The sequence below is a fragment of the Syngnathus typhle genome, unplaced genomic scaffold, assembly GCF_033458585.1.
Source record: "Syngnathus typhle isolate RoL2023-S1 ecotype Sweden unplaced genomic scaffold, RoL_Styp_1.0 HiC_scaffold_97, whole genome shotgun sequence".
NCBI classification, from domain to species: domain Eukaryota; kingdom Metazoa; phylum Chordata; class Actinopteri; order Syngnathiformes; family Syngnathidae; genus Syngnathus; species Syngnathus typhle.
In genome coordinates, this window is record NW_026872003.1 from 39104 (window position 1) to 64702 (window position 25599).

Sequence of the window (25599 nt, forward strand, 5' to 3'; positions counted from 1 at the left end):
TTCTGAACCGACGCATCAGCAGCCCCCCTTTTTGAGATACGATCCGGACCCGCGCAATTTGTTTTGCATCTATTTATGAACCAATTTTCGACGCAAACTCATTAATTGCACCAAAAAGTAATGACGAGTATGTGAACACATTGCAAGGAGTATGTGGAAGCAAACAATAATTTCTTAGCATGACTTATTTTTTTCTGTGTCTTCTCAGTGTGGAAAATTATAATATAGTATAAATACCATCATTGGACCACATCTTTTTATTTTGATGTTCTACCTTTTTGGTTTAGAATATAAACGGCATCATTGATCAAAGCTTTTTACTTTGATCCAACTTTTGCTCTATTGGATCACAGCTTTTTACTTTGATGTTCTACCCTTTTGCTCTATCAATTCTTTACCGGCTAATTTGGGGCATTCTAGCGCTTGCATTTAAACTAAGCAAATATCCAAAGGCACGGCAATACACGCAGATTTGTGTTGAAACAATGTCTGTTTTAACGCCAGACAAATAGTAAGCATTCATTTTTTACAGCGCTAGGCCTGTGACTAAAACATCTTCAAGGCTAACTCAACGTAAACTAGCACATTTACATTTACTGATTCTGCTCCCGCTTCCTGTTCGTCAACAGCCTGGGCCCAAGCGCTACGCCAGGATGCGGAGTTGGATCGACACTGGTCGGAGCCGGGGGGTCGAAGGGGTTCCGGCCGCCCCGCCGTTGTCAGCGCCGCTGTCACCCAGACGGGAAGCTGCGCCCCGTCCGAGTCAGACTCGGTCGGTGCGGCCCGCTGTGGCCAGCTGGCAACTAGCTACGGAAGGGTACCGGCGCTCCCGACGAACCCGCCGGGGTGGCTTGTGACCAACGCTGCGTTCGGCGCTTATTGCTGCGACCGGGAGGGAAGCTGCGCCCCGTCCGAGTCAGACTCGGTCGTTGCGGCCCCCCCAAGCCCGCACGCCTCTCGCGGAAGGTCATACGCCACCGGCGGCACGAAAGACGCCTCCCGCAACGCGGTAGTCGGGAAAGGCTATTCGCATAGTCGAGCAGAGTTGCGACAACACATCCCGCGGTGCCGTCTGGGTTTGAGAAACAGCATTCGCGGTAGACCGGCGCGGCCGGCAGACGCCCACGCGGCGTGCCGCAATCGGATCGCGCGCTCGGCCTCCGTTGATTTCCTCTAGGTGGGTGATTCGGGGCGTCTCGGTCTCGCTGCCGTACGGTCGCGCCAAGGCCTGCGGGGGCGGCGCGTAGCGCACGCTCTCGCGGCGGCCGAGGCGCTAGAGTGCGACCCGCAAGTGGGGAGGAACCGTCCACCCAACGCCGGCGCGAGCCGGGGCCGGTGGGGGCCCTACCAAGGCGGGTCATGAGTGCCAGTCGGTCAGTTCGGGAGAAGGGGAGGGTACTCGGAGGCCCGCCGGGAGCAGACGGGGGTCCGGAAGCTGAGGGGGGTGAAGGACGGCGGCCGGGAGCAGACGGCCGTCCCTGGGAGGGGGTGTTCATTCACGTGCGGACGCCGGGAGTAGGCGGCCGTCACGCGATTCTGCCAACCGTTCCAACCGGCCTGTGTTTAAGGAGGCGGCCGGTCCTCCGTCCTTGGATGGATAACATTCGCAGATTTTCGCCCGGCCGGTGGTTTAAGGAGGCGGCCGGTCCTCCCTCCTTGGATGTATAACATTCGCAGATTTTCGCCCGGCCTATGTTTAGTGAGGCCGCCGGTTCCCTCCTTCCTTTCTTGGATGTATAACATTCGCAGATTTTTGCCCGGCCTATGTTCAGTGAGGCGGCCGGTCCTCCCTCCTTGGATGTATAACATTCGCAGATTTTCGCCCGGCCTATGTTTAGTGAGGCGGCCGGTTCCCTCCTTTCTTTCTTGGATGTATAACATTCGCAGATTTTCGCCCGGCCTATGTTTAGTGAGGCGGCCGGTTCCCTCCTTCCTTTCTTGGATGTATAACATTCGCAGATTTTCGCCCGCCGGGAGCAGACGGGGGTCCGGAAGGTGAGGGGGTGAAGGACGGCGGTCGGGAGCAGACGACCGTCCCCGGGAGGGGATGTTTGTTCACGTGCGGACGCCGGGAGCAGGCGGCCGTCACGCGATTCTGCCAACCGTTCCAACCGGCCTGTGTTTAAGGAGGCGGCCGGTCCTCCCCGTCGTTCCGCCGGCCTGTGTTTAAGGAGGCGGCCGGTTCTCCACGAGAAGAATTCTGCCAACCGTTCCAACCGGCCTGTGTTTAAGGAGGCGGCCGGTCCTCCCCGTCGTTCCGCCGGCCTGTGTTTAAGGAGGCGGCCGGTCCTCCACGAGAAGAATTCTGCCAAACGTTCCACCGGCCTGTGTTTAAGGAGGCGGCCGGTCCTCCCCGTCGTTCCACTGGCTTGTGTTTAAGGAGGCGGCCGGTCCTCCACTATTCCTTCCTTGGATGGAAAGCATGTAGCACTTTGAAAATTTTCGAGCACTGTGACACTTTGAAGATTTTCGAGAAATTTTTGTACTTAGAAAAATTTTTGCTCTTGCACTTCCAGAGTGCTTTGCGGTAGCTCCTAGGTTCGCTGTCCGAGCATGTGAACACTTTTTGGGGGGGAACACATCGCTAGAGACACCAGCCGCCTGGTTTTCGGGGCCAAAACTTGTGTTCCCCACACTCGTTCTGACTATATTTTGCGATTTGGGGGTAAAGGTAATGAGTACAGTGACTAGGGGGACCAACTCATCGTACTCTGGCGCACCAACAGACCAAAGCTGGTACTGCACTTACCCCTGGTACCCCAACGCCTGGTACCTGAAGGGCGAGAGGCTGATTTTGCGCTATTTGCGGCCGACCGAGGGAACCAGACAAAGCGGACACTTTACGGCACAAGAGCCGTTGGCACTTAGAAATTTTTCGCCAAAGTTGGCGCGAGCTCCAGAAGGAGAGGCTGATTTTTCGCTATTTGTGGACGACCGAGGGAACCAGCCAAAGCGGACACATTACGGGGAAGAGCCGTTGGCACTTAGAAATTTTTCGCCAAAGTTGGCGCGAGCTCCAGAAGGAGAGGCTGATTTTTCGCCATTTGTGGCCGACCGAGGGAACCAGACAAAGCGGACACATTACGGCGCAAGAGCCGTTGGCACTTAGAAATTTTTCGCCAAAGTTGGCGCGAGCTCCAGAAGGAGAGGCTGATTTTTCGCCATTTGTGGCCGGCCGAGGGAACCAGACAAAGCGGACACATTACGGCGCAAGAGCCGTTGGCACTTAGAAATTTTTCGCCAAAGTTGGCGCGAGCTCCAGAAGGAGAGGCTGATTTTTCGCCATTTGTGGCCGACCGAGGGAACCAGACAAAGCGGACACATTACGGCGCAAGAGCCGTTGGCACTTAGAAATTTTTCGCCAAAGTTGGCGCGAGCTCCAGAAGGAGAGGCTGATTTTTCGCCATTTGTGGCCGACCGAGGGAACCAGACAAAGCGGACACTTTACGGCGCAAGAGCCGTTGGCACTTAGAAATTTTTCGCCAAAGTTGGCGCGAGCTCCAGAAGGAGAGGCTGATTTTTCACCATTTGTGGCCGACCGAGGGAACCAGACAAAGCGGACACATTACGGCGCAAGAGCCGTTGGCACTTAGAAATTTTTCGCCAAAGTTGGCGCGAGCTCCAGAAGGAGAGGCTGATTTTTCGCCATTTGTGGCCGACCGAGGGAACCAGACAAAGCGGACACATTACGGCGCAAGAGCCGTTGGCACTTAGAAATTTTTCGCCAAAGTTGGCGCGAGCTCCAGAAGGAGAGGCTGATTTTTCGCCATTTGTGGCCGACCGAGGGAACCAGACAAAGCGGACACATTACGGCGCAAGAGCCGTTGGCACTTGGAAATTTTTCGCCAAAGTTGGCGCGAGCTCCAGAGGGAGAGGCTGATTTTTCGCCATTTGTGGCCGGCCGAGGGAACCAGACAAAGCGGACACATTACGGCGCAAGAGCCGTTGGCACTTAGAATTTTTTCGCCAAAGTTGGCGCGAGCTCCAGAAGGAGAGGCTGATTTTTCGCCATTTGTGGCCGACAGGGGAACCGTCGCAATTCGGACAGATTGTGCGGCAGCCCACGCTGGCACTTAGAAAATATTCTGAAATTCTCACCGACTTCCGTGGTGGAGAGGCCGAATTTTCGCGATTTGGTTCCGAAAGGAGAACCGTCGCAATTCGGACAGCTTGTGCGGCAGCCCACGCTGGCACTTAGAAAATATTCTGAAATTCTCACCAACTTCCGTGGTGGAGAGGCCGAATTTTTGCGATTCGGGTCCGAAAGGAGAACCGTCGCAATTCGGACAGCTTGTGCGGCAGCCCACGCTGGCACTTAGAAAATATTCTGAAATTCTCACCGACTTCCGTGGTGGAGAGGCCGAATTTTCGCGATTCGGGTCCGAAAGGAGAACCGTCGCAATTCGGACAGCTTGTGCGGCAGCCCACGCTGGCACTTAGAAAATATTCTGAAATTCTCACCGACCTCCGTGGTGGAAAGGCCAAATTTTCACCATTCGTGGCCGACCGGGGAACCGTCGCCACTCGGACAGCTTGTGCGGCAGCCCACGCTCGCACTTAGAAAATATTCTGAAATTCTCACCGACCTCCGTGGTGGAGAGGCCGAATTTTCACCATTCGTGGCCGACCGGGGAACCGTCGCCACTCGGACAGCTTGTGCGGCAGCCCACGCTCGCACTTAGAAAATATTCTGAAATTCTCACCGACCTCCGTGGTGGAGAGGCCGAATTTTCACCATTCGTGGCCGACCGGGGAACCGTCGCCACTCAGACAGCTTGTGCGGCAGCCCACGCTCGCACTTAGAAAATATTCTGAAATTCTCACCGACCTCCGTGGTGGAGAGGCCGATTTTTCACCATTCGTGGCCGACCGGGGAACCGTCGCCACTCGGACAGCTTGTGCGGCAGCCCACGCTCGCACTTAGAAAATATTCTGAAATTCTCACCGACCTCCGTGGTGGAGAGGCCGAATTTTCACCATTCGTGGCCGACCGGGGAACCGTCGCCACTCGGACAAGTTGTGCGGCAGCCCACGCTCGCACTTAGAAAATATTCTGAAATTCTCACCGACCTCCGTGGTGGAGAGGCCGAATTTTCACCATTCGTGGCCGACCGGGGAACCGTCGCCACTCGGACAGCTTGTGCGGCAGCCCACGCTCGCACTTAGAAAATATTCTGAAATTCTCACCGACCTCCGTGGTGGAGAGGCCAAATTTTCACCATTCGTGGCAGACCGGGGAACCGTCGCCACTCGGACAGCTTGTGCGGCAGCCCACGCTCGGACTTAGAAAATATTCTGAAATTCTCACCGACCTCCGTGGTGGAGAGGCCGAATTTTCACCATTCGTGGCCGACCGGGGAACCGTCGCCACTCGGACAAGTTGTGCGGCAGCCCACGCTCGCACTTAGAAAATATTATGAAATTCTCACCGACCTCCGTGGTGGAGAGGCCGAATTTTCACCATTCGTGGCCGACCGGGGAACGGTCGCCACTCGGACAGCTTAAGCGGCAGCCCACGCTCGCACTTAGAAAATATTCTGAAATTCTCACCGACCTCCGTGGTGGAGAGGCCGAATTTTCACCATTCGTGGCCGACCGGGGAACCGTCGCCACTCGGACAGCTTGTGCGGCAGCCCACGCTCGCACTTAGAAAATATTCTGAAATTCTCACCGACCTCCGTGGTGGAGAGGCCGAATTTTCACCATTCGGATCCGACCGGGGAACCAGCGCGCCTCGGATAGATTGCATGTCAGCCCTCGGTGACACTTAGAAAATATTCGCGAATTTTTTTCGGACCTCCAGGACCGCTTTTTCACCGTCGCTGTCCGACCGGGGAACCGTCGTAGCTCGGACAGTTCGTGTGCCAGCATCCGCTGGCACTTATAAAAAATTTTCAAAAAGAAACAAAACTCTTCTGCGCATACGTACCGACTGTATTTTGCGATTAGGGTGTAAAGGGGATGAGTACAGTAACTAGGGGGACCAACTCATCGTACTCTGGCGCACCAACAGACCAAAGCTGGTACTGCATCAGAGCTTACCCCTGGTACCTGAGCGGTCGCTCCTGGTACCTCAGCGCTCGCCCCTGGTACCCGAGCGCTCGCCCCTGGTACCTAAAAGCTACCCCGGCTGCCGCGAGCGATGCCCGGCGAGGCTTCCAGAGCCTCGGCTAAGCATTTTCGACGGCCCGCTGGTCTTATGGAGCTTTTTTTGGGACTTCCGTGTGGAGCTTCAGGGCCGTTCCGCCTAACTTTTTACGCCCGATTAGGCTTCCAGGGACGCGGCTAAGCATTTTTAACCAATCATGGAGCTTTTTTCGGACTTCCGTGTGGAGCTTCAGGGCCGTTCCGCCTAACTTTTTATGCCCGATTAGGCTTCCAGGGACGCGGCTAAGAATTTTTAACCAATTATGGAGCTTTTTTCGGACTTCCGTTTTTTTTTTTTTAAAGCTTCCATAATGTTACCGGGCGCTGACGCAAACCCACGCCGTGCAGGAGAGCTCGGAGGGCGGCTAAGATTTCAAGGAAGACCCCCCCTGCGCAGACCTCCACTGGGCCGGGATGACTGTTCAGCTTCGGCGGGGAGTGGCCTCCCTCCGGTCGACACGACGAGTAAATGACACCTGGGCGCTGACGCAAACCCACGCCGGGCAGGAGAGCTCGGAGGGCGGCTAAGATTTCAAGGAAGACCCCCCCTGCGCAGACCTCCACTGGGCCGGGATGACTGTTCAGCTGCGGCGGGGAGTGGCCTCCCTCCGGTCGACACGACGAGTAAATGACACCAGCACTTGCTCTTAGATTTGTTTCTTTTTTCTTTCTTTTAGCTTCCATAATGTTACCGGGCGCTAACGCAAACCCACGCCGGGCAGGAGAGCTCGGAGGGCGGCTGAGATTTCAAGGAAGACCCCCCCTGCGCAGACCTCCACTGGGCCGGGATGACTGTTCAGCTGCGGCGGGGAGTGGCCTCCCTCCGGTCGACACGACGAGTAAATGACACCAGGGCGCTGACGCAAACCCACGGCGGGCAGGAGAGCTCGGAGGGCGGCTAAGATTTCAAGGAAGACCCCCCCTGCGCAGACCTCCACTGGGCCGGGATGACTGTTCAGCTGCGGCGGGGAGTGGCCTCCCTCCGGTCGACACGACGAGTAAATGACACCAGGGCGCTGACGCAAACCCACGCCGGGCAGGAGAGCTCGGATGGCGGCTAAGATTTCAAGGAAGACCCCCCCTGCGCAGACCTCCACTGGGCCGGGATGACTGTTCAGCTGCGGCGGGGAGTGGCCTCCCTCCGGTCGACACGACGAGTAAATGACACCAGGGCGCTGACGCAAACCCACGCCGGGCAGGAGAGCTCGGAGGGCGGCTAAGATTTCAAGGAAAACCCCCCCTGCGCAGACCTCCACTGGGCCGGGATGACTGTTCAGCTGCGGCGGGGAGTGGCCTCCCTCCGGTCGACACGACGAGTAAATGACACCAGCACTTGCTCTTAGATTTGTTTCTTTTTTCTTTCTTTTAGCTTCCATAATGTTACCGGGCGCTAACGCAAACCCACGCCGGGCAGGAGAGCTCGGAGGGCGGCTAAGATTTCAAGGAAGACCCCCCCTGCGCAGACCTCCACTGGGCCAGGATGACTGTTCAGCTGCGGCGGGGAGTGGCCTCCCTCCGGTCGACACGACGAGTAAATGACACCAGGGCGCTGACGCAAACCCACGCCGGGCAGGAGAGCTCGGAGGGCGGCTAAGATTTCAAGGAAGACCCCCCCTGCGCAGACCTCCACTGGGCCGGGATGACTGTTCAGCTGCGGCGGGGAGTGGCCTCCCTCCGGTCGACACGACGAGTAAATGACACCAGCACTTGCTCTTAGATTTGTTTCTTTTTTCTTTCTTTTAGCTTCCATAATGTTACCGGGCGCTAACGCAAACCCACGCCGGGCAGGAGAGCTCGGAGGGCGGCTAAGATTTCAAGGAAGACCCCCCCTGCGCAGACCTCCACTGGGCCGGGATGACTGTTCAGCTGCGGCGGGGAGTGGCCTCCCTCCGGTCAACACGACGAGTAAATGACACTAGGGCGCTGACGCAAACCCACGCCGGGCAGGAGAGCTCGGAGGGCGGCTAAGATTTCAAGGAAGACCCCCCCCTGCGCAGACCTCCACTGGGCCGGGATGACTGTTCAGCTGCGGCGGGGAGTGGCCTCCCTCCAGTCGACACGACGAGTAAATGACACCAGCACTTGCTCTTAGATTTGTTTCTTTTTTCTTTCTTTTAGCTTCCATAATGTTACCGGGCGCTGACGCAAACCCACGCCGGGCAGGAGAGCTCGGAGGGCGGCTAAGATTTCAAGGAAGACCCCCCCCGCGCAGACCTCCACTGGGCCGGGATGACTTTTCAAAGCTGCCTCTGCAGCTGCGGCGGGGAGTTGCCTCCCTCCGTTGGACACGACGAGTAAATACACCAGCACTTGCTCTTAGATTTGTTTCTTTTTTCTTTCTTTTAGCTTCCATAATGTTACCGGGCGCTGACGCAAACGCACGCCGGGCAGGAGAGCTCGGAGGGCGGCTACGATTTCAAGGAAGCTATTTAGGAAAATCTGAGATAAATATAATTTGCATAATAATTTGGAACACGGTCCCGTGTTCCAAATTATTATGCAAAATGTATTTAAGTGTCATAAAGATTACATTTTTTGTTTTTCAAGTAAACTCTCGGTATTGTATGACTCTTTAAATGACTGAAATCAACCTCAGTTATGTGATAGTCACATGATAGTCTGCCAGGTGAGCGCAATTAAGGAAAGTCTATTTAAGTTCCGCGTTTTTAAGCGTTCGGCCATTTCATTCAACCATGGGGAGGAAAAAGGATCTCTCTGCTGTTGAGAAGCGTGAAATCGTTCAATGCCTTGGACAAGGTATGCAGACATTCGATATTTCACGAAAACTTAAGCATGACCATCGAACTGTAAAGACATTCGTCGCTGATTCGGAGCACACGCGGGTTTGTGCAGATAAAGGCACGACGAGGAAGATTTCTGCAAGACAAAAACGTCGAATCAAGAGGGCGGCTGCTAGCATGCCACTACAGACGAGCAAACAAATATTCGACGCTGCATGTGCCGGTGAAGTCCCACGAAGGTCGAGGTGTAGGATCCTCCAGAGCCTTGCAGTTATGCGGAAACCCTCCATTCGGCCACCCCTAAACAACGCGAACAAGCAGAAACGGCTGCAGTGGGCCCAGGATTACATGAAGACTAATTTTCAGACAGTCCTGTTCACTGATGAGTGCCGTGCAACCTTGGATGGTCCAGGTAGGTGTAGAAATTGAGAATAATTGTCAATTTCTGTCTATGTGAAGCCCTTTGAGACTGCTTGTTATTTAGGGATATACAAATAAACTTAATTTGACTTGACTTTACAGATGGATGGAGTCGTGGATGGTTGGTGGACGGTCACCATAGCCCAACAAGGCTGCGGCGTCAGCAAGGAGGTGGCGGAGTCATGTTTTGGGCCGGAATCATGGGGAGAGAGCGGCTTGGCCCCTTTAGGGTCCCTGAAGGCGTGAAAATGACGTCTATAAAGTACGTGGAGTTTCTGACTGACCACTTTCGTCCATGGTACAACAGGAAGAACCGTGCTTTCCGTAGCAAAATCATCTTCATGCATGACAATGCACCATCTCATGCTGCAAGAAATACCTCAGCGTCTTTGGCTGCTATGGGACTAAAGGGAGAGAAGCTGATGGTGTGGCCCCCATCCTCCCCTGACCTCAATCCTATTGAAAACTTTTGGAGCATAGTCAAGCAGAAGATCTACGAGGGTGGGAGGCAGTTCACTTCCAAACAGCAGCTCTGGGAGGCTATTCTAAAATCCTGCAAAGAAATTCAACCAGAAACTCTATTTCTATTTCTAGTTCTATTACTGTGCTATTACATGTTATTACTCATTAACTGTACATATAGAAAAAAATAGTCTCCTGTTCTCACGACAAACTTTTGCGGAGTTGTTTCTCGGTGAATTTAGTATGGATTAATTCCATCGGTTGATGAACGTGAACATTATTCGTGACCGAGGCATCCACATCTTGGTTTGCGTCGAGCAAAAAAAAAAAAAACAAAGGCCGCCATTACAAAATGCGCATATAGCAAATTAACTTGTAATTATTAATTAACTAGTCAGTCGAAAATACATGATTGTTCTGCGTTCCTATTTATGACGGAGGATTCCCCATTTTATTGCTCTTGCGTTTAAGTATTGTACACTATCGTCCGCCGTGTGCATTTGCCGCCATGTAACAAGATGGATGCGCCACAAACACAATGCATGCACTTTGCGTTACAGAGTAAGGACATTTATGGAAAGATACACGACGCGTAATTCATTTATTTCAGACGACACCTCGTAGTCGCCACACGTAAATGGATAAAAATGGTTTACGGTGTTCTTTTATTAAAATCTTTGTTTTAGGTTAGCCCCCCAAAAAATGCACAGGCGCCATTATGAAATGTGCTTCCAAATTTATATAGCAGATGACATTGTAACTGTAAGCACTGATATGTACTAACCGAGTAAGATCAGTAGTATTGAATCATTGCCCAGTGCTACACACCCATGAACTATTGACTTTGTCACTCTGCACTGACATCTAGTGGATGTTAAAAATCATTGCTGGGAAACTCTTTCTTTTCAGTATAACATTTAATTTTTTTTTTTTTTATTGTACGTGGCATTCATTTATTTTTATCCTATATTAATATGGCAATGATACCTTGTGGTAGTTAATAAATTCATCGCAAAGTCAGTCAGATGTATTATAATAGTTATTATTAAATGAATAATTTGCCATTTGTCATCTACAAACGAAACAAGTCAATTTCTCTCTTATTTTTCTCTTTCAGAATGGCGACAAATATGATTTGCGGGAAAGTAGTGGCAATGAGGAGTGCTCTGCGTGCAAGGAGCTGGATTTGTGCAGCTGATGGCACCTTGTCAATGCACGGCCAGCACAATAATGTAACTGTTGCCCTCTGTGACGGTGAGAAAGCCTATAAAATAGTTCTGTTTGAACACTTGGCTGCCCTCGTCACAGAGGGCAACAGTTACATTTTTTTAAACTTCGGTGTGGACCAACGGGGGCAAGGGCTCCTCACCAAACCCGCCTCAAAAATCTTCATGGCGGCCGAAGTGCAAACCAGCCCACAGCTGGAAGAAGAGGCCAGGGCCCTGGTATACCCCAACTCAGTGGCATCATCTCCTCAGGAGGTAGTGAATAAACTACCTGAGGAGATGGTGTCACTGGATGGCGTGATAACCGATGTAAGTTACCTGCACCCACAAATGCACATATACACACATGTATTTGTGTACACCTGTGAAGACATGATGCATGTGCAATAATGTACATACATGCGCATGCACACACAAATCATTGAAATCCTCTGTGTAGTACTAAGGTACCAAAAGTTTTTTTGTTTTTTTTTGTCATCGTTAAGGTCGTGTACACAGACACATGACACGCTCATTGTCAAAAACAATTATTATTGTAATTGGGATATCAATTTGGTCCACTTTAGATGCGTCCTATCCGCATGGTGCGCCAGCGAGGGAACCACCTGGCACCATTTCGACATTTGACGCTCAAAAAAGTAAGTAGCCATTTGTACTTCCCCTGTTGTAGCACTTTGCACACATACTTATACGCATTTTAAAAATACCGCAGGATGAAGCCACTGTCAAAATTGGACTTTGGCGGGAGGCTAACCTCGTAGAGCTGAAGGTAGGGGGTTCCTTCGTGTTCACCCACCTGAGTGCCCAGGCGACCGAGTCGGGAGTCATGCTCCACTCGACAACGTACACGGATGTAAAGGTTAGTAAATGGGTTCATAGCAGTGGAATTGAAAAGGTGCTTGCTTATTGCTTATTGTTCCCTTTTCCAAGATCAACTTTTTGTCCCATCGCGCAATTGCAGCGTTCCGCCCGACGCGCAGCCGACCGCGCAACTGCTCCGCGCTGGTCGCATTATTGTGACAGAGCCGTCGCTGAAATTTAGAAAATATTTGTAACGTCTTGATGTACTTTCTCAAATTGAAGTGTACCTCACTGAGCAGGGAGCCTAATTTGGTCCGATCGCGCGACCGCCCGCAGCGCGCCGGGCGCTCACTGTCGCATTGCTTTAAGAACGTCTTTGTGTTTTAGGATGGCTTTACTGCTCCCACTTGCTTTATTTGGAGGCATGATTAGCCTTTGGTAAACGTTGTTTTCCATTCATAAAAATTAATTACATTTTTATTTTATTCAACAGGCCTGCAACTCCAGCCTCATCATTACCGTCGTTGGTATACTCTATGGGGAAGAGGTGGTGGATGTTGTGTCGGATTCGGGGGAAGTGACAGTCATCAAACTTGATATCTGGCAAAAAACCTTCAGCCAGCCCCCCCATATCCCACAAGATGGGATGCCCATTACTGTCACCCGTGTGCAGGGTGACGTGACAAAGATTGAATGTGTGAATGAATGCATGAATGAATGAATGAATGAATGAATGAATGAATTGTTCAAAACAATTGAATGTTTGCAATTTATTGAATGCATGAATGAATGGTGATAAATAAATGTTACATGTTCACTTTTCGAACAACAAAGGACACTGATGTGTTTGTTTTATTGATTTGTTAACACTGACTATCTCTTTTATGTAATGCGTTTGTGCATTAGTTTGTGGCCTTCTATTTTCATATGTTTCAGATTCCATTTGGGAAGGTTAGTGGATGTAGTTTATCTTTGAGAGAGCTCTTATTTTACTCAATTAACATACTACAAATGAGCAAACAATATGATATCAAACTGGTTACTTTAAATTTGTACATATAATATTCATAACACTTCTAATTTCTACATTTTTCCACCGATTCAACTTGTTCCAACTTTCAACTGTTCATCTTTTGCCTACCTATTCCACAACTTCCCACTTACCAAAAACGTCACATCTTTCATTTTGAAATTCAACCCAAATTCTCTCAAATTCCATTTTTCTACTCTAATTTCTACATTTTTCAACCGATTCAACCCATTCCAACTTTCAACTGTTCATCATTTTTCTACCTATTCCACAATTTCCCACTTACCAAAAATTTCACATCTTTTATTTTGAAATTCAGACCCAATTCCTTTTTCCGTTCTCATTTCTACATTTTTCAACCGATTCAACCCATTCCAACTTTCAACTCTTTATCTTTTGCCTACCTATTCCACAATTTCCCACTTACCAAAAACCTCACATCTTTTATTTTGGAATTCAACCAAAATTTTCTAAAATTTCGTTTTTCTACTCTTATTTCGACATTTTTCAACCGATTCAACCCATTCCAACTTTCAACTGTTCATCATTTTCCTACCTATTCCACATTTACCAAATACTTCACATCTTTTATTTTGAAATTCACTCCCAATTCCTTTTTCCCTTCTCATTTCTACATTTTTCAACCGATTCAACCCATTCCAACTTTCAACTGTTCATCATTTTTCTACCTATTCCACAACTTACCAAAGATTTCACATCTTTTATTTTGAAATTCACACCCAGTTCCTTTTTCCCTTCTCATTTCTACATTTTTCAACCGATTCAACTCGTTTCAACATCATTCTGCAGCATTCCTTAAATATTTATTCAACTTCTTCACCTTCACACGCAATTCCTTCAGGAATTGCAAATTCTAGTTAGTGTGAAGGTCTTCACCTATTGTTATTCCTGTACTTTATTAGTGTGAAGGTGAAGACCTTCACACTATTGTTATTCCTGTCCTTTATTAGTGTGAAGGTGAAGACCTTCACACTATTGTTATTCCTGTCCTTTATTATTATTAGTGTGAAGGTGAAGGCCTTCACACTATTGTTATTCTACAACATTTTGCGCTACCTTTTCGTTAGCTTTCTTTGGCGCTTAACTAGTTCCACATACTTCAACCGATTCACTCCATTCCACTTTTCACTTATTCCAAAAATTCATGGCATGGGTGCTCACAGTTTTCTCGTTCCAAAAATTTTCCGTTTTCACATAATTCACAAATTTATGGCGATTTTTGCCCCATTCATTCTTAATGGCAGATTCAACATTTCACATTTACGTTGTTCCAGTTTGATATTCACATAATTCAACACATTCAAATCACATTGGGGACATTCCCAAACTTGCCAAATTCAAAATTTTCACGTTTTCACTTTTAAAATTTGCATAAAATTTTGCAAAATTTCATAAAATTTCGTTTTTCACTTCTAACTTATACATTTTTCCACCGATTCAACTCGTTCCAACTTTCAACCATTCATCTTTTGCCTACCTATTCCACAACTTCCCACTTACCAAAAACTTCACATCTTTTATTTTGAAATTCAACCTAAAACTTCACATCTTTTATTTTGAAATTCAACCCAAATTCTCTAAAGTTTCCTTTTTCTACTCTAATTTCTACATTTTTCAACCGATTCAACCCATTCCAACTTTCAACTGTTCATCATTTTTCTACCTATTCCACAACTTACCAAATACTTCACATCTTTTATTTTCAAATTCATTCCCAATTCCTTTTTCCCTTCTCATTTCTACATTTTTCAACCGATTCCACCCATTCCAACTTTCAACTGTTCATCATTTTTCTACCTATTCCACAATTTCCCACTTACCAAAAACTTCATCTTTTATTTTGAAATTCACACCCAATTCCTTTTTCCCTTCTCATTTCTACATTTTTCAACCGATTCAACCCATTCCAACTTTCAACTGTTCATTATTTTTCTACCTATTCCACAACTTCCCATTTACCAAAAACTTCACATATTTTATTTTGAAATTCACACCCAATTCCTTTTTCTCTTCTCATTTCTACATTTTTCAACCGATTCAACCCATTCCAACTTTACACTGTTCATCATTTTTCTACCTATTCCACAACTTCCCACTTACCAAAAACTTCACATCTTTTATTTTGAAATTCACACCCAATTGCTTTTTCCCTTCTCATTTCTACATTTTTCAACCGATTCAACCCATTCCAACTTTCAACTGTTCATCATTTTTCTACCTATTCCACAACTTACTAAAAACTTCACGTCTTTTATTTTGAAATTCACACCCAATTCTCCAATATTTCCTTTTCCCGTTCTCATTTCTACATTTTTCAACCGATTCAACCCATTCCAACTTTCAACTGTTCATAATTTTTCTACCTATCCCACATTTTTTTTAACCTATTCCACAACTTACCAAAAACTTCACATCTTTTATTTTGAAATTCACCACAAATTCTCCAAATATTCTACATTTCTCCAGTAATTCAACATGTTTCCACATCGTTCGGCAGCATTCCCCGAAGAAGTTATTCATACATTTCGCCTTCACACGCAATTTCTCCAGAAATTGCAAAATTCTAGTTACAAAGGAAACTTTGACTTTGAAGAAACCTCTATGACGTTTCTTTGATAAGTGCATGTTGCATTTGGTGTAATGGCATGATACTGACTGAGTCTTTTCTGGATCAACAGAAGCAAATTCGAAAAATGGCAACCCCAGAAAACACTCCTCAAGATGCATACAATGAGCTGAGGGCCATTTACAAGACGGAGCTGGCGAAAGCCCGTGCGGCTCTGGTCTTAGAGGCCACAGAGCGTGAACGTCTGCAGGTGGAGTTGTCCAAGCTGAGGATTGATTTTGACGAGCTGGAAGCAAGGTGAGGCCCGCCCTGCCATTTTATCAAAAATATGCCAACAACAAAATGGATAGTGGATATTAGTGCTGACATAATTGCTTTGCTGCTGGGGCCACACCCCAAGGAAAATCCTCCTCGTGACTAATTGCAGCTCAATTGGACTTTCAGTTAACTATCCCATATGTGGGACTCTCGATGGGATCACCGGTGTTTGAGTGATGTTCCAGTTATTTATTTTCTTTCTGTGTGTTCGCAGTTGTCATGGTGATTGTTCTGGTGTTTTTTTAACTCGGCTGTATGTATTTGTTTGTTCACGCTGATTTCTCCGACTGCCCGAAATTTTCCATATTCCCAGTTTATGTGTATATCTGTCATCTTAGGGACACGAAGAAAGAATCCGATCTGGCTAAAGCCCGTGCGGCTCTGGTCTCAGAGGCCACAGAGCGTAAACGTCTGCAGGTGGAGTTTTCCAAGCTGAAGATTGATTTTGACGAGCTGGAAGCAAGGTGAGGCCCGCCCGGCCATTTTATCAAAAATATGCCAACAACAAAATGGATAGTGGATATTAGTGCTGACATAATTGCTTTGCTGCTGGGGCCACACCCCAAGGAAAATCCTCCTCGTGACTAATTGCAGCTCAATTGGACTTTCAGTTAACCATCCCATATGTGTGACTCACGATGGGCTCACCGGTGTTTGAGTGATGTTCCAGTTATTTATTTTCTTTCTGTGTGTTCGCAATTGTCATGGTGATTGTTCTGGTGTTTTTTTAACTCGGCTGTATGTATTTGTTTGTTCACGCTGATTTCTCCGACTGCCCGAAATTTTCCATATTCTCAGTTTATGTGTATACCTGTCATCTCAGGGACACGAAGAAAGAATCCAATCTGGCGAAAGCCCGTGCGGCTCTGGACTCAGAGGCCACAGAGCGTGAACGTCTGCAGGTGAAGTTGTCCAAGCTGAAGATTGATTTTGACGAGCTGGAAGCAAGGTGAGGCCCGCCCGGCCATTTTATCAAAAATATGCCAACAACAAAATGGATAGTGGATATTAGTGCTGACATAATTGCTTTGCTGCTGGGGCCACACCCCAAGGAAAATCCTCCTCGTGACTAATTGCAGCTCAATTGGACTTTCAGTTAACCATCCCATATGTGGGACTCACGGTGGGATCACCGGTGTTTGAGTGATGTTCCAGTTATTTATTTTCTTTCTGTGTGTTTGCAATTGTCATGGTGATTGTTCTGGTGTTTTTTTAACTCGGCTGTATGTATTTGTTTGTTCACGCTGATTTCTCCGACTGCCCGAAATTTTCCATATTCTCAGTTTATGTGTATATCTGTCATCTCAGGGACACGAAGAAAGAATCCGATCTGGCGAAAGCCCGTGCGGCTCTGGACTCAGAGGCCACAGAGCGTGAACGTCTGCAGGTGAAGTTGTCCAAGCTGAAGATTGATTTTGACGAGCTGGAAGCAAGGTGAGGCCCGCCCGGCCATTTTATCAAAAATATGCCAACAACAAAATGGATAGTGGATATTAGTGCTGACACAATTGCTTTGCTGCTGGGGCCACACCCCAAGGAAAATCCTCCTCGTGACTAATTGCAGCTCAATTGGACTTTCAGTTAACCATCCCATAGTCGCACATCAATATAAATAGCGCATTTGACTGCGTCGAGGGTTTAATACTGTTTTTGCTCAGGAAGTCGCATTACATTCAAATCCTTAAAGATGAGCTGGAGTTTGAAAAGAAGCTGCATTCCGCGGTCGGTAATTACCATCACTATCGCTTATTTAATTAATGAAAATAAAGCTGAGTCATTCTCACGTCTCACGTAGGACTTGCGCATGGTCCAAAGCCAGCACGAGTCTCGCATGGTGTTGGAAGCCGGCCAAAAAGTGAAAGATCTGGAGGAGGCTCTGTCTACAGAGAGGGAGCGGACCCAGAACAAGGAGGAGAGGTCTTTTTACAGCTTTAGAACATACCACAACGTTTGCTCTCATAGCAATTAATGTCTCCACGTTTGTCCCCAGGGTACGCCAAACCATGTCGGCCAGCAAAAAGAGGAAACGTCCGAAGGACAGCGAGGGTTTGAGCTTGCCTCGACCTAAAGTCGCCCAGCAGGTCACTGTGGATGAGCAGCAGGCCACTGTGGATGAGCAGCAGGTCACTCTGGATGAGGTGGACTCGTACGGCAAATATGTCAGACTTCGCAATACAGTTGATGAGGTCAGTGGATGTGTCAAAGGGGAACAGCTTACGAAATTTGCACATTTTCCAGTAACGACTAACCTGTTGAGATCAATTTCAACTATTAGGATCAGAATTTGGGGAACTGGCAGGTGAAGCTCCAGATTGGATCTTCTGCTCCCATCGTATTCAAGTTTGCCGCAGAATTCATCCTGAAGGCCCACGAGAGTGTCACGGTAATCAATCTTATCTGGAAGATCTCAGATACAAGGTGCTCAATATTTCAATGACCTTTACATGCATCAGATCTGGGCGGCTGACGCTGGCCGAAACCACAATCCTCCCTCTGATCTAGTCTGGGAGACACAGTCCAACTGGGGACCCGTAGGCCAGGTCCACTTTACCTTGATCAACGCCAACGGAGAGGTGACACATCTTTCAAGCGACAAGAAGCAATATTTCTCTTTTGACGTCCGTTTTTCTTCCAGGAAATAAGGATGAGCAAAGCCACTGGCGCACGTTTGGAAGATGATGATGGAAATTCCACTTCCACCGTGGGATAGAGGAAATGTAATTTCGGTTTCTTGTGTGTCTTGACATATGAAGGGATTGACAATAAAGCAGACTTTGACTTTTGACATGGTCACATTATAAAAATATTGTATAACAATACAATTGAATGGGCTTTTTTTAAATAAAATCTGCTCCGACCTGTACTGAAATTTAATTGAAATAATTGAAATAAAGTTGTTGTTCTTTAAAAATGATTGAATTCGTCTTTTTTCATTCTGTGTAATTGCATTCTGCTGTATGCACCAAAAAAAAAAAGAGTGTATTTTCTGTTTCATCAGTATATAATTGAAACCGGAAGGTATTCGGAAATCCCTGCGGTCAGTAGAATATATAACGGCTGTGCAATGAGAAGTCAAGACATGTTCCACGAGAGCAGGCGGTCAAGGCAAGAGTAATCTCGACGCAACATGCCCAACATGTGTAAGTCAGTGATGAATGTTTCCTGAATTTTCTTCCTCTTTTGCCATTCATTCATGATTTTCTTCTGCTTCCGCATTAGACACGCAAATTCTCGCGGTGGGCTTGGTGGCTTTTCTAGTACTGCGAGCCAATGGCGCTCCGTTGACAGAAGCGACCACCGTCTTGCCATCAAGCGACACCTCAAGTGAGGAGGAAACGGCGCCCTCTGACCTGCTGACCTCTGCTCATGTTTGGGACTCGGTTCTGGGTACCGCTAAAGAACACCAGAAAGCTGTAAGTGGAAATTCAGAAAGCACCTTCATTGTCTTCTCCTGGCTGTAAAACATATCTGACTTGTGACTAATTTCAATATCAGTTTGATGATGAATTCCAAAACAATGTCAACTTTCATTTACTGGAGCACTACAAAGCACCTCAGTTTCCAGCAAACTGCCCCAGCTCCAACTTTAGCAAGGTAAGAACCAGAAATGGAAAACCACCAGAGGTGGGAGAAAATACAGACACTGACACTTTCCATAATTGTTTGCTAGCATCGGCTTGACACAACATCCTGCGGAAGCTCTACATCTTCATTGTTGACGGCGAGAGGGCGCTGAGGCGCAAAGAACGGCGAAGGGGAAAACATGCCAAGGTCTTCGCCATGTTTAGTTTATTGCGGTAGTCACGTCCGCCACTGAAGCCCGTCGGAAATGTTGGGCAAAACATGAAGTGAATTAAGTTGTTGGATCTGCACTGACGTGTCGTAACCCACTGACGTATTGATGATGTATTTGTTTTTGCATGACGCACTGAGTTTTTTAATTCTTTTATTCTGTAGATAACCTATTTATTGCTCATTCAAAAAAGCCATTGTGAATCTAAGACCTTATTTATTGCAAACAGTCGTATGAATTATTTAAAGAAGATATTTATTACATATTATTGTTTTTATACTTGAAGGCATGGTAATTATATTTATTTTTTAAACGGAATGTATTTTTAAAACATGAATAAAACTATTTGCTTACTTGTGAATTGAACTGCTTGATTTATAACACTTTGGCAGGTGTCTTTTGAGAATTTCACTTATTAGATTGAACTACAGAAATCTCTTTTTCTGAGATTCAAAGACATCGTATATATATATATATATATTTGCAAAACTGAAATATCGTAAGGCCACTTATGGGCTTTACTGTCAGACATTTATTGACAAAAACATGGAACAGACTTCAAGACAATGTCGTAACAATAACAAATAAATATCTCAGACCAAATTGACTTTCAGGTGGCCAACTCGTCGTGGTCTTCGGGTGGAGGTTGTTGATGCAGGTGCACGTCATCCTTCTTCAACCCCAAAGTAAACTGAAACGAAGCAAAAACAGCCAACAATACATATGTCATTGTTGTTTTTGACTTAATCTGCCATTTTTTTAAGGTTCTCTTTCTACATATTTACCAAACACAAGCGATACATTAACTTCAATACAAAAAAAGGGCACTACCTCAAATACAACTTAGAAAACAGTTTGACTGAAATGGTAGTCATTCAATAAATAAATATACGCACATTTTCTTTTTCAAATTGCAGCCTTTGCGGTTTTGAAAATTGCAGTTGATCACATTGCAACGTCGACTTGAATTCTATTCATCTCTCAGTTTTAATGCACAGACAGACACACGAGAGAAAACGCTGACACAGAAGCAGTGGATGACGCAAATCCGTGTTGCCGCAAGCAGACCTGTTGCTGAGATTGTCTCATGTGTTGAGACTAGCGACACTAGACGGTGTTCAGGTGAACGTCACCACCAAGAATTTACCGATAACGACAGTGGATTGGTTTTCACTACAGGTAAACAGCTGGCAAATGTGACAAAAATTCCAAAATCTCGTAGAGAAAAGTTCCTACGACAAATAAAAGCACAAGAAAAGTTAAAAGAAAAATTGGAAGTGAGACGTAAAAAACAGGAACTAAAGAGAATGATGAAAAACTCTAAAGAGAGGGAACAGTACAGTCAAATTGCAGAGGTAAGACAAAGGAAATTGGGTTATATTAGAACCCGTTGTCAACAGGACAAGCGTTTTTGTGCCAAACAAAAGTCCTATTTTACACAACGTTGTCAGACGGATCATGAGTTTAAGAAGAAAAACCTTTCCCGTTTCTCACGTCGTTATAGGACAGATGAGTGTTTTACGATGAGACGACGCGCTTACATCACAGAACGTTACCGTGACGATGTTGGGTTTCAAAACAGGCAGCGCTCTTACATGACACGCCGTTATTTAAACAAGCCTGAATTCCGATTCAAACATCAGGAAATCATGAGGCGCATAATGGCAAAAAAATCTGATTCACTGAAGACCAAAACAATGCGCAGAGTAAGTACGCTTTTGAAAATATACTACCGTTTTTTTCCGTGTATAGTGCGCAAAATTTAACTAATTTATTGTCCTAAAATCTGGGGTGCGCATTATACATGGGTACAAAAAAAAAAAAAAAAAAATGTTTTTTTTTTTTTTTTTTTTTAAGTCCCAATGATCGTCACACACGCAGGGAGGCAATTGGTCCCATTTTTATAGTCTTTGGTATGGTCTTAACTAGGCTGGATGTAATTTTTTTTGTTGGCGTTGATTTCTCCGACTGCCCATAAACGCACCACCGCGCTTCGTGCGCGCACGGGACAGCAACCGAGCAGGTGATCGAGCAAGCGTCTGATACGAGAGCATTGCGGTCGCATGGAGCGTGTTTGAAGTGAACAGCAGAGAAGAAAGGCAAAGTGTTGTGAAATAAAATGCACAGAACGGATGCGCAAGACACGTCAGCTATATAAAGAGCGAGAGTTGTTTTCTTCCTATTAGTTTCAATTCACAGTTTAATTAGCAGTTTCAATCAGCAAATAACAAAATGCGTATTACAGGTAATATTTTATTTCACAACACTTTGCCTTGTTCCTTTGGTCTCTGCTGTTCATCCTAAAACACAAAGGCGCTCTTTAAGCAATGCGACAGTGAGCGCCCGGCGCGCTGCGGTTGCGCGACCGCACCAAATTAAGCTCCCTGCGCAGTGCGCACTGAGGTCCACTTAAATTTTAGAAAGTACATCAGGACTTTAAAAATATCTTCTAAATTTCAGCGACGGCTCTGTCACAATAATCGACCAGCCCGGTGCAGTTGGGCGGTCGGCGGCGCGCTACGGTTGAGCGTTCTCTCGCACGCTCTCTCTCTCGCTCTCTCTCGCTCTCGCACACACGCAAACCGGATATCATGCGGAGGCCGCCATTACAGATGCGCAGAACGGATGAGCAAGACACGTCAGCTATATAAAGAGCGAGAGTTCAGTTCTCTACCTAAATCCGTATTACAGGTAATATTTTATTTCACAACACTTTGCCTTGTTCCTTTCTTCTCTGCTGTTCACTTCAAACACGCTTCATGCGCACGGAGCGCGGTGGTGCGTTTACGGGCAGTCGGAGAAATCAACGCCAACAAAAAAAATTACATCCAGCCTAGTCAAGACCATACCAAAGACTATAAAAATGGGACCCATTGCCTCCCTGCGTGTGTGACGATCATTGGGACTTAAAAAAAAAAAAAAAAAATTTTTTTTTTTTTAAAAATTCATAAAAATTGGGTGCGTATTATACATGGGTACAAGCTTTTTTCCAGCATCAGCATGCCATTTTTAGGGGTGCGTACTATACATGGGGGCGCACTATACACGGAAGAAAACGGTAATTACTTGTTAATGTTCCCCATTTGAATTCGGGGAAATGCGACCAAATTCTCGCCCTCATCCATCCAGAAGTTGTGAATGATTACCATCTGGATTTGTAAACAGAGATCCTCCCTGTGAAATATGATGCAGGCTTTCTTTCGGGATCCTGCATTTTGCTCAAATCCAAGTTCAAAGTAAACCAGTTGATAGACGTGACCGACGGCCAGCGTCGCCACTGTAATGTATCCGGACGTGTGCGTGTCTGAAACGCGATACGCTTGTCTGTATGGGGGTCCTCGGCTTTGCTGCGGCAATCGCTGATTTAATTCGTAGTCAATCCTCTCAAAGGACTCGCTTCCTTCCTGTCACTCACTTTGTGTTTGTTAGTACCACTTCCATAGGGCCTTCAGATGAGGAATGACAACATGTGGCCGTTGAGGACCTCAAACCCCCTCAAAGTAGCCTTTCAAAGACAAGTTTTTGGTCTGGAAATGAAACTGTATGATAGCAGATGCTAAATTTGTTAACTAGCGTCAAACTTCCCTTCTTTGTAGTTCATAATATGAATCAAAACATGGCTGACTTCTTTCTTGAAGTTGAGTTGTTCAAGCAAACAATCAGTAAATGTGTCCAATAATAAAAATTAAAAAATGCTACTATCAGCATGTGTGGCTAGTAGCGAACCACGCTAAACTTGCTAACTTGCTTCAAACTCAATTTCCTCTATAATATTAATCATAACATGGGTGACTTCTTTGTTGAGTTGAGTTGTTTAAGCAAACAACCAATACTCGTGTCCAGGTTTTATAAAGAATTAAAAACATGCCGCTATCAGCATGCGTGGCTAGCTTCAAGTTGGCTAATCAGATAGCAAGTCGCTCAGCCTGTGTTATCTGGCCACGGTCCACCAGTCCGCCCATTCTGTGTGTTGGTGCACTTTTCCATGCGGTCATAAAGGAGAAGTCGCGTTTGGCCTCCTGCAGCACTGTGGGAAAGTGCAACTCCTGCTTCCTCTGCTTATTTGGAGCCATCGGGTTATAAATGGACTTTTGCGAGGACTGCCCACAGGCCTCGAGTCACATCGCTTGCGCTATTCTCTCAAGGGTTCGGAGGGCGAGGTGCTGGGGGCTAGTTTCCATTTAACAGAGGAAAATAAATATGAGTATATAATCGAGGAGACAAAGTCCTAAATGTAGACGGGGCCTTAACTTGCTGTTTTACATCGCTCAATTAAAGTTAACAGAAAGGAGCCCTTTGGTTCATTGTTTTCTGAAGCCGCTCTGAAAAGAGGAAAAAACAACAATGGAGCTGAGTTACGGTTTGTTTGGATTCATTTATGACACGTCAAACTGCTACTCACTTATTTTCAAATCCAGCCCCATTCCTTGTGTTACGTATCGCTGACGTTGGAGCTCTTCCATGGTTATGTGAGCGATTCAAACAGAGGGTGATATGAGTCAAGACCGTCTTGGCCGAGCTTGAGATCGAAAGCACAGCTGCACACACGAATCCAGAACCCGACAGGTGCCGCGTTAAAACCTCTCGGAACCGACCCTAACCCCCCCCCCCCGTTTAGCTTAACGCTGATCCCCTCTTTCCAGACACTCCCGGAATGCTACTTTCATGACATGTTGTTCAGCTCAAAGCTAATCTGTGACCAAAGCATCAAATCTCTTCCTGGACACGGTAAAGAAATATTTGGATCCGAAGATCATGCTGGCGACCAGAAACTTCACGTGTGTGTCGCTTCTGTTTTCTAAATGTATATTGAAAGAACAAGAAGAAGAAAAATAAGCACTCATCTTCTGGGGGGAATTGACACGTTCCCGGAATCGGCGAGTTGGACGCAGTAGCAGCAGCTGTCAAAGTTCTTCTTAGCGGCTCGTTGCACAATAGATACACTTGTAATGAGTGATTAGTGTCAGATATCGAAATCTGGCTGCTCGCTATGCAGTCCCAATTGTGGGAAATAACCACGCTGGTTGCACCCGATCCGAGGGTTTCGAGTTTCCTCCACAGCAAAGTGGAAAACTTCCGGCTTCAAGACTTTTGGAAGATGCAGTCAAACAATTTCTCTTTAACTCTCGACTGCTTTTTTGCAACTCTGTAAACTACCAGTTCCTGCGGTTGACGAGTTGAGTCATGTGGTGCAGTCGACGGCCAATCAGCTGCATATTGCCCGAGCGCCTCTTGCAGCTGTTTGACTGATGGAAATGACGTTAGCATTTGCCACGGTTGAGAAGATGTTCTTCTCGCTTTGCCAATTTGTTCTGCTCTTTTACGCCCTCGGCCGCTTAGACGGCCCGTCTGTGCGAAGGCGGCGACGTCGGCGACGTCCTTCTCGTTTAGACAAAAGCAAGCTTGGCGAGCTCGCCGGGCCGCAGTTTATTGGACCGCTGTGTCTTTTGCTCTCGTTTGAGAGTGTGTGTGTGGTTGTGTGTGTGGAAGACAGTCCAAATCTGCTCTCTCTTTCCTCTAGCACGCGGACCACACACAGTCACCCACTTCAACCACCACAAAGGCCAGCGAGAGCAGTTGCAGAAGCTGATGACTTGACTGCGCACACGGCGCTGACTTTTCTTATCCTGCCGTGTTTGCGAACCGCGTTGATACGAAACAGACTCTAGCATTTGCTCCTCCCTTTGCTTTTCTGCCTTTTTGTGTCTCTAGACTCTGAGAACAATATGACTCTGCTTTCCCATAGTGCCACCTCTGGAATATGTACTGTAGAGATTTGCAAACACGACGGCACGCCGAGGACTTGGTGGATGCTTGATAACGATGCCAAGGTTGAAGACCAGCGTTTCAGTTATATGTCATAAAAACAAATCTACCTGTAATGACTCCGAAATGATGAGGGAAGAGGCACGGTATCATTTTTCATTTTCTCTTCCTGCTCCTCTTCGGCCCTGTACAGTTAAATCTTAACATAACATGACAGGAGGCTCGTCCTGACAGAAGTTTATTGCCACTCCAGTGAGAGATAGTCATCATGTTGACATGGCTGAGTGGAGAATTACGTAGGTGGGAGA

At 46.8% G+C, this 25599-nt stretch overlaps 2 protein-coding genes across 4 annotated transcripts in view; both read left to right on the forward strand.

Moving 5' to 3' along the window:
* Positions 1–18646, forward strand: part of LOC133148504 (prelamin-A/C-like) — a 40701-nt gene extending 22055 nt beyond the window's left edge. Inside the window, exons 3-12 of one of the 2 annotated variants that reach the window (XM_061271545.1) lie at positions 15527–15711; positions 16071–16196; positions 16556–16681; positions 17041–17166; positions 17391–17454; positions 17528–17649; positions 17723–17918; positions 18008–18115; positions 18186–18305; positions 18368–18646. In XM_061271545.1, coding sequence (XP_061127529.1) covers positions 15542–15711; positions 16071–16196; positions 16556–16681; positions 17041–17166; positions 17391–17454; positions 17528–17649; positions 17723–17918; positions 18008–18115; positions 18186–18305; positions 18368–18442 — 1233 coding nt within the window. In that variant the 5' untranslated portion in view covers positions 15527–15541 and the 3' untranslated portion in view covers positions 18443–18646. The remainder of the gene's footprint in view (positions 1–15526; positions 15712–16070; positions 16197–16555; positions 16682–17040; positions 17167–17390; positions 17455–17527; positions 17650–17722; positions 17919–18007; positions 18116–18185; positions 18306–18367) is intronic. The other variant, XM_061271546.1, reaches the window with a different exon arrangement.
* LOC133148503 (uncharacterized) lies at positions 7781–15570 on the forward strand. 2 transcript variants are annotated; one of them, XM_061271544.1, is made up of 8 exons: positions 7781–8904; positions 9001–9300; positions 9411–9570; positions 10888–11024; positions 11130–11305; positions 11563–11634; positions 11709–11855; positions 12291–15570. In XM_061271544.1, the coding sequence occupies exons 1-8, from the start codon at positions 8841–8843 to the stop codon at positions 12516–12518; spliced, it is 1284 nt and encodes a 427-aa protein (XP_061127528.1). In that variant the 5' UTR covers positions 7781–8840; the 3' UTR covers positions 12519–15570. The 2 variants fall into 2 exon arrangements, with proteins under 2 accessions (XP_061127528.1, XP_061127527.1); XM_061271543.1 differs by having other exon boundaries at positions 7782–9300.
* Positions 18647–25599: the final 6953 nt, after the last annotated feature.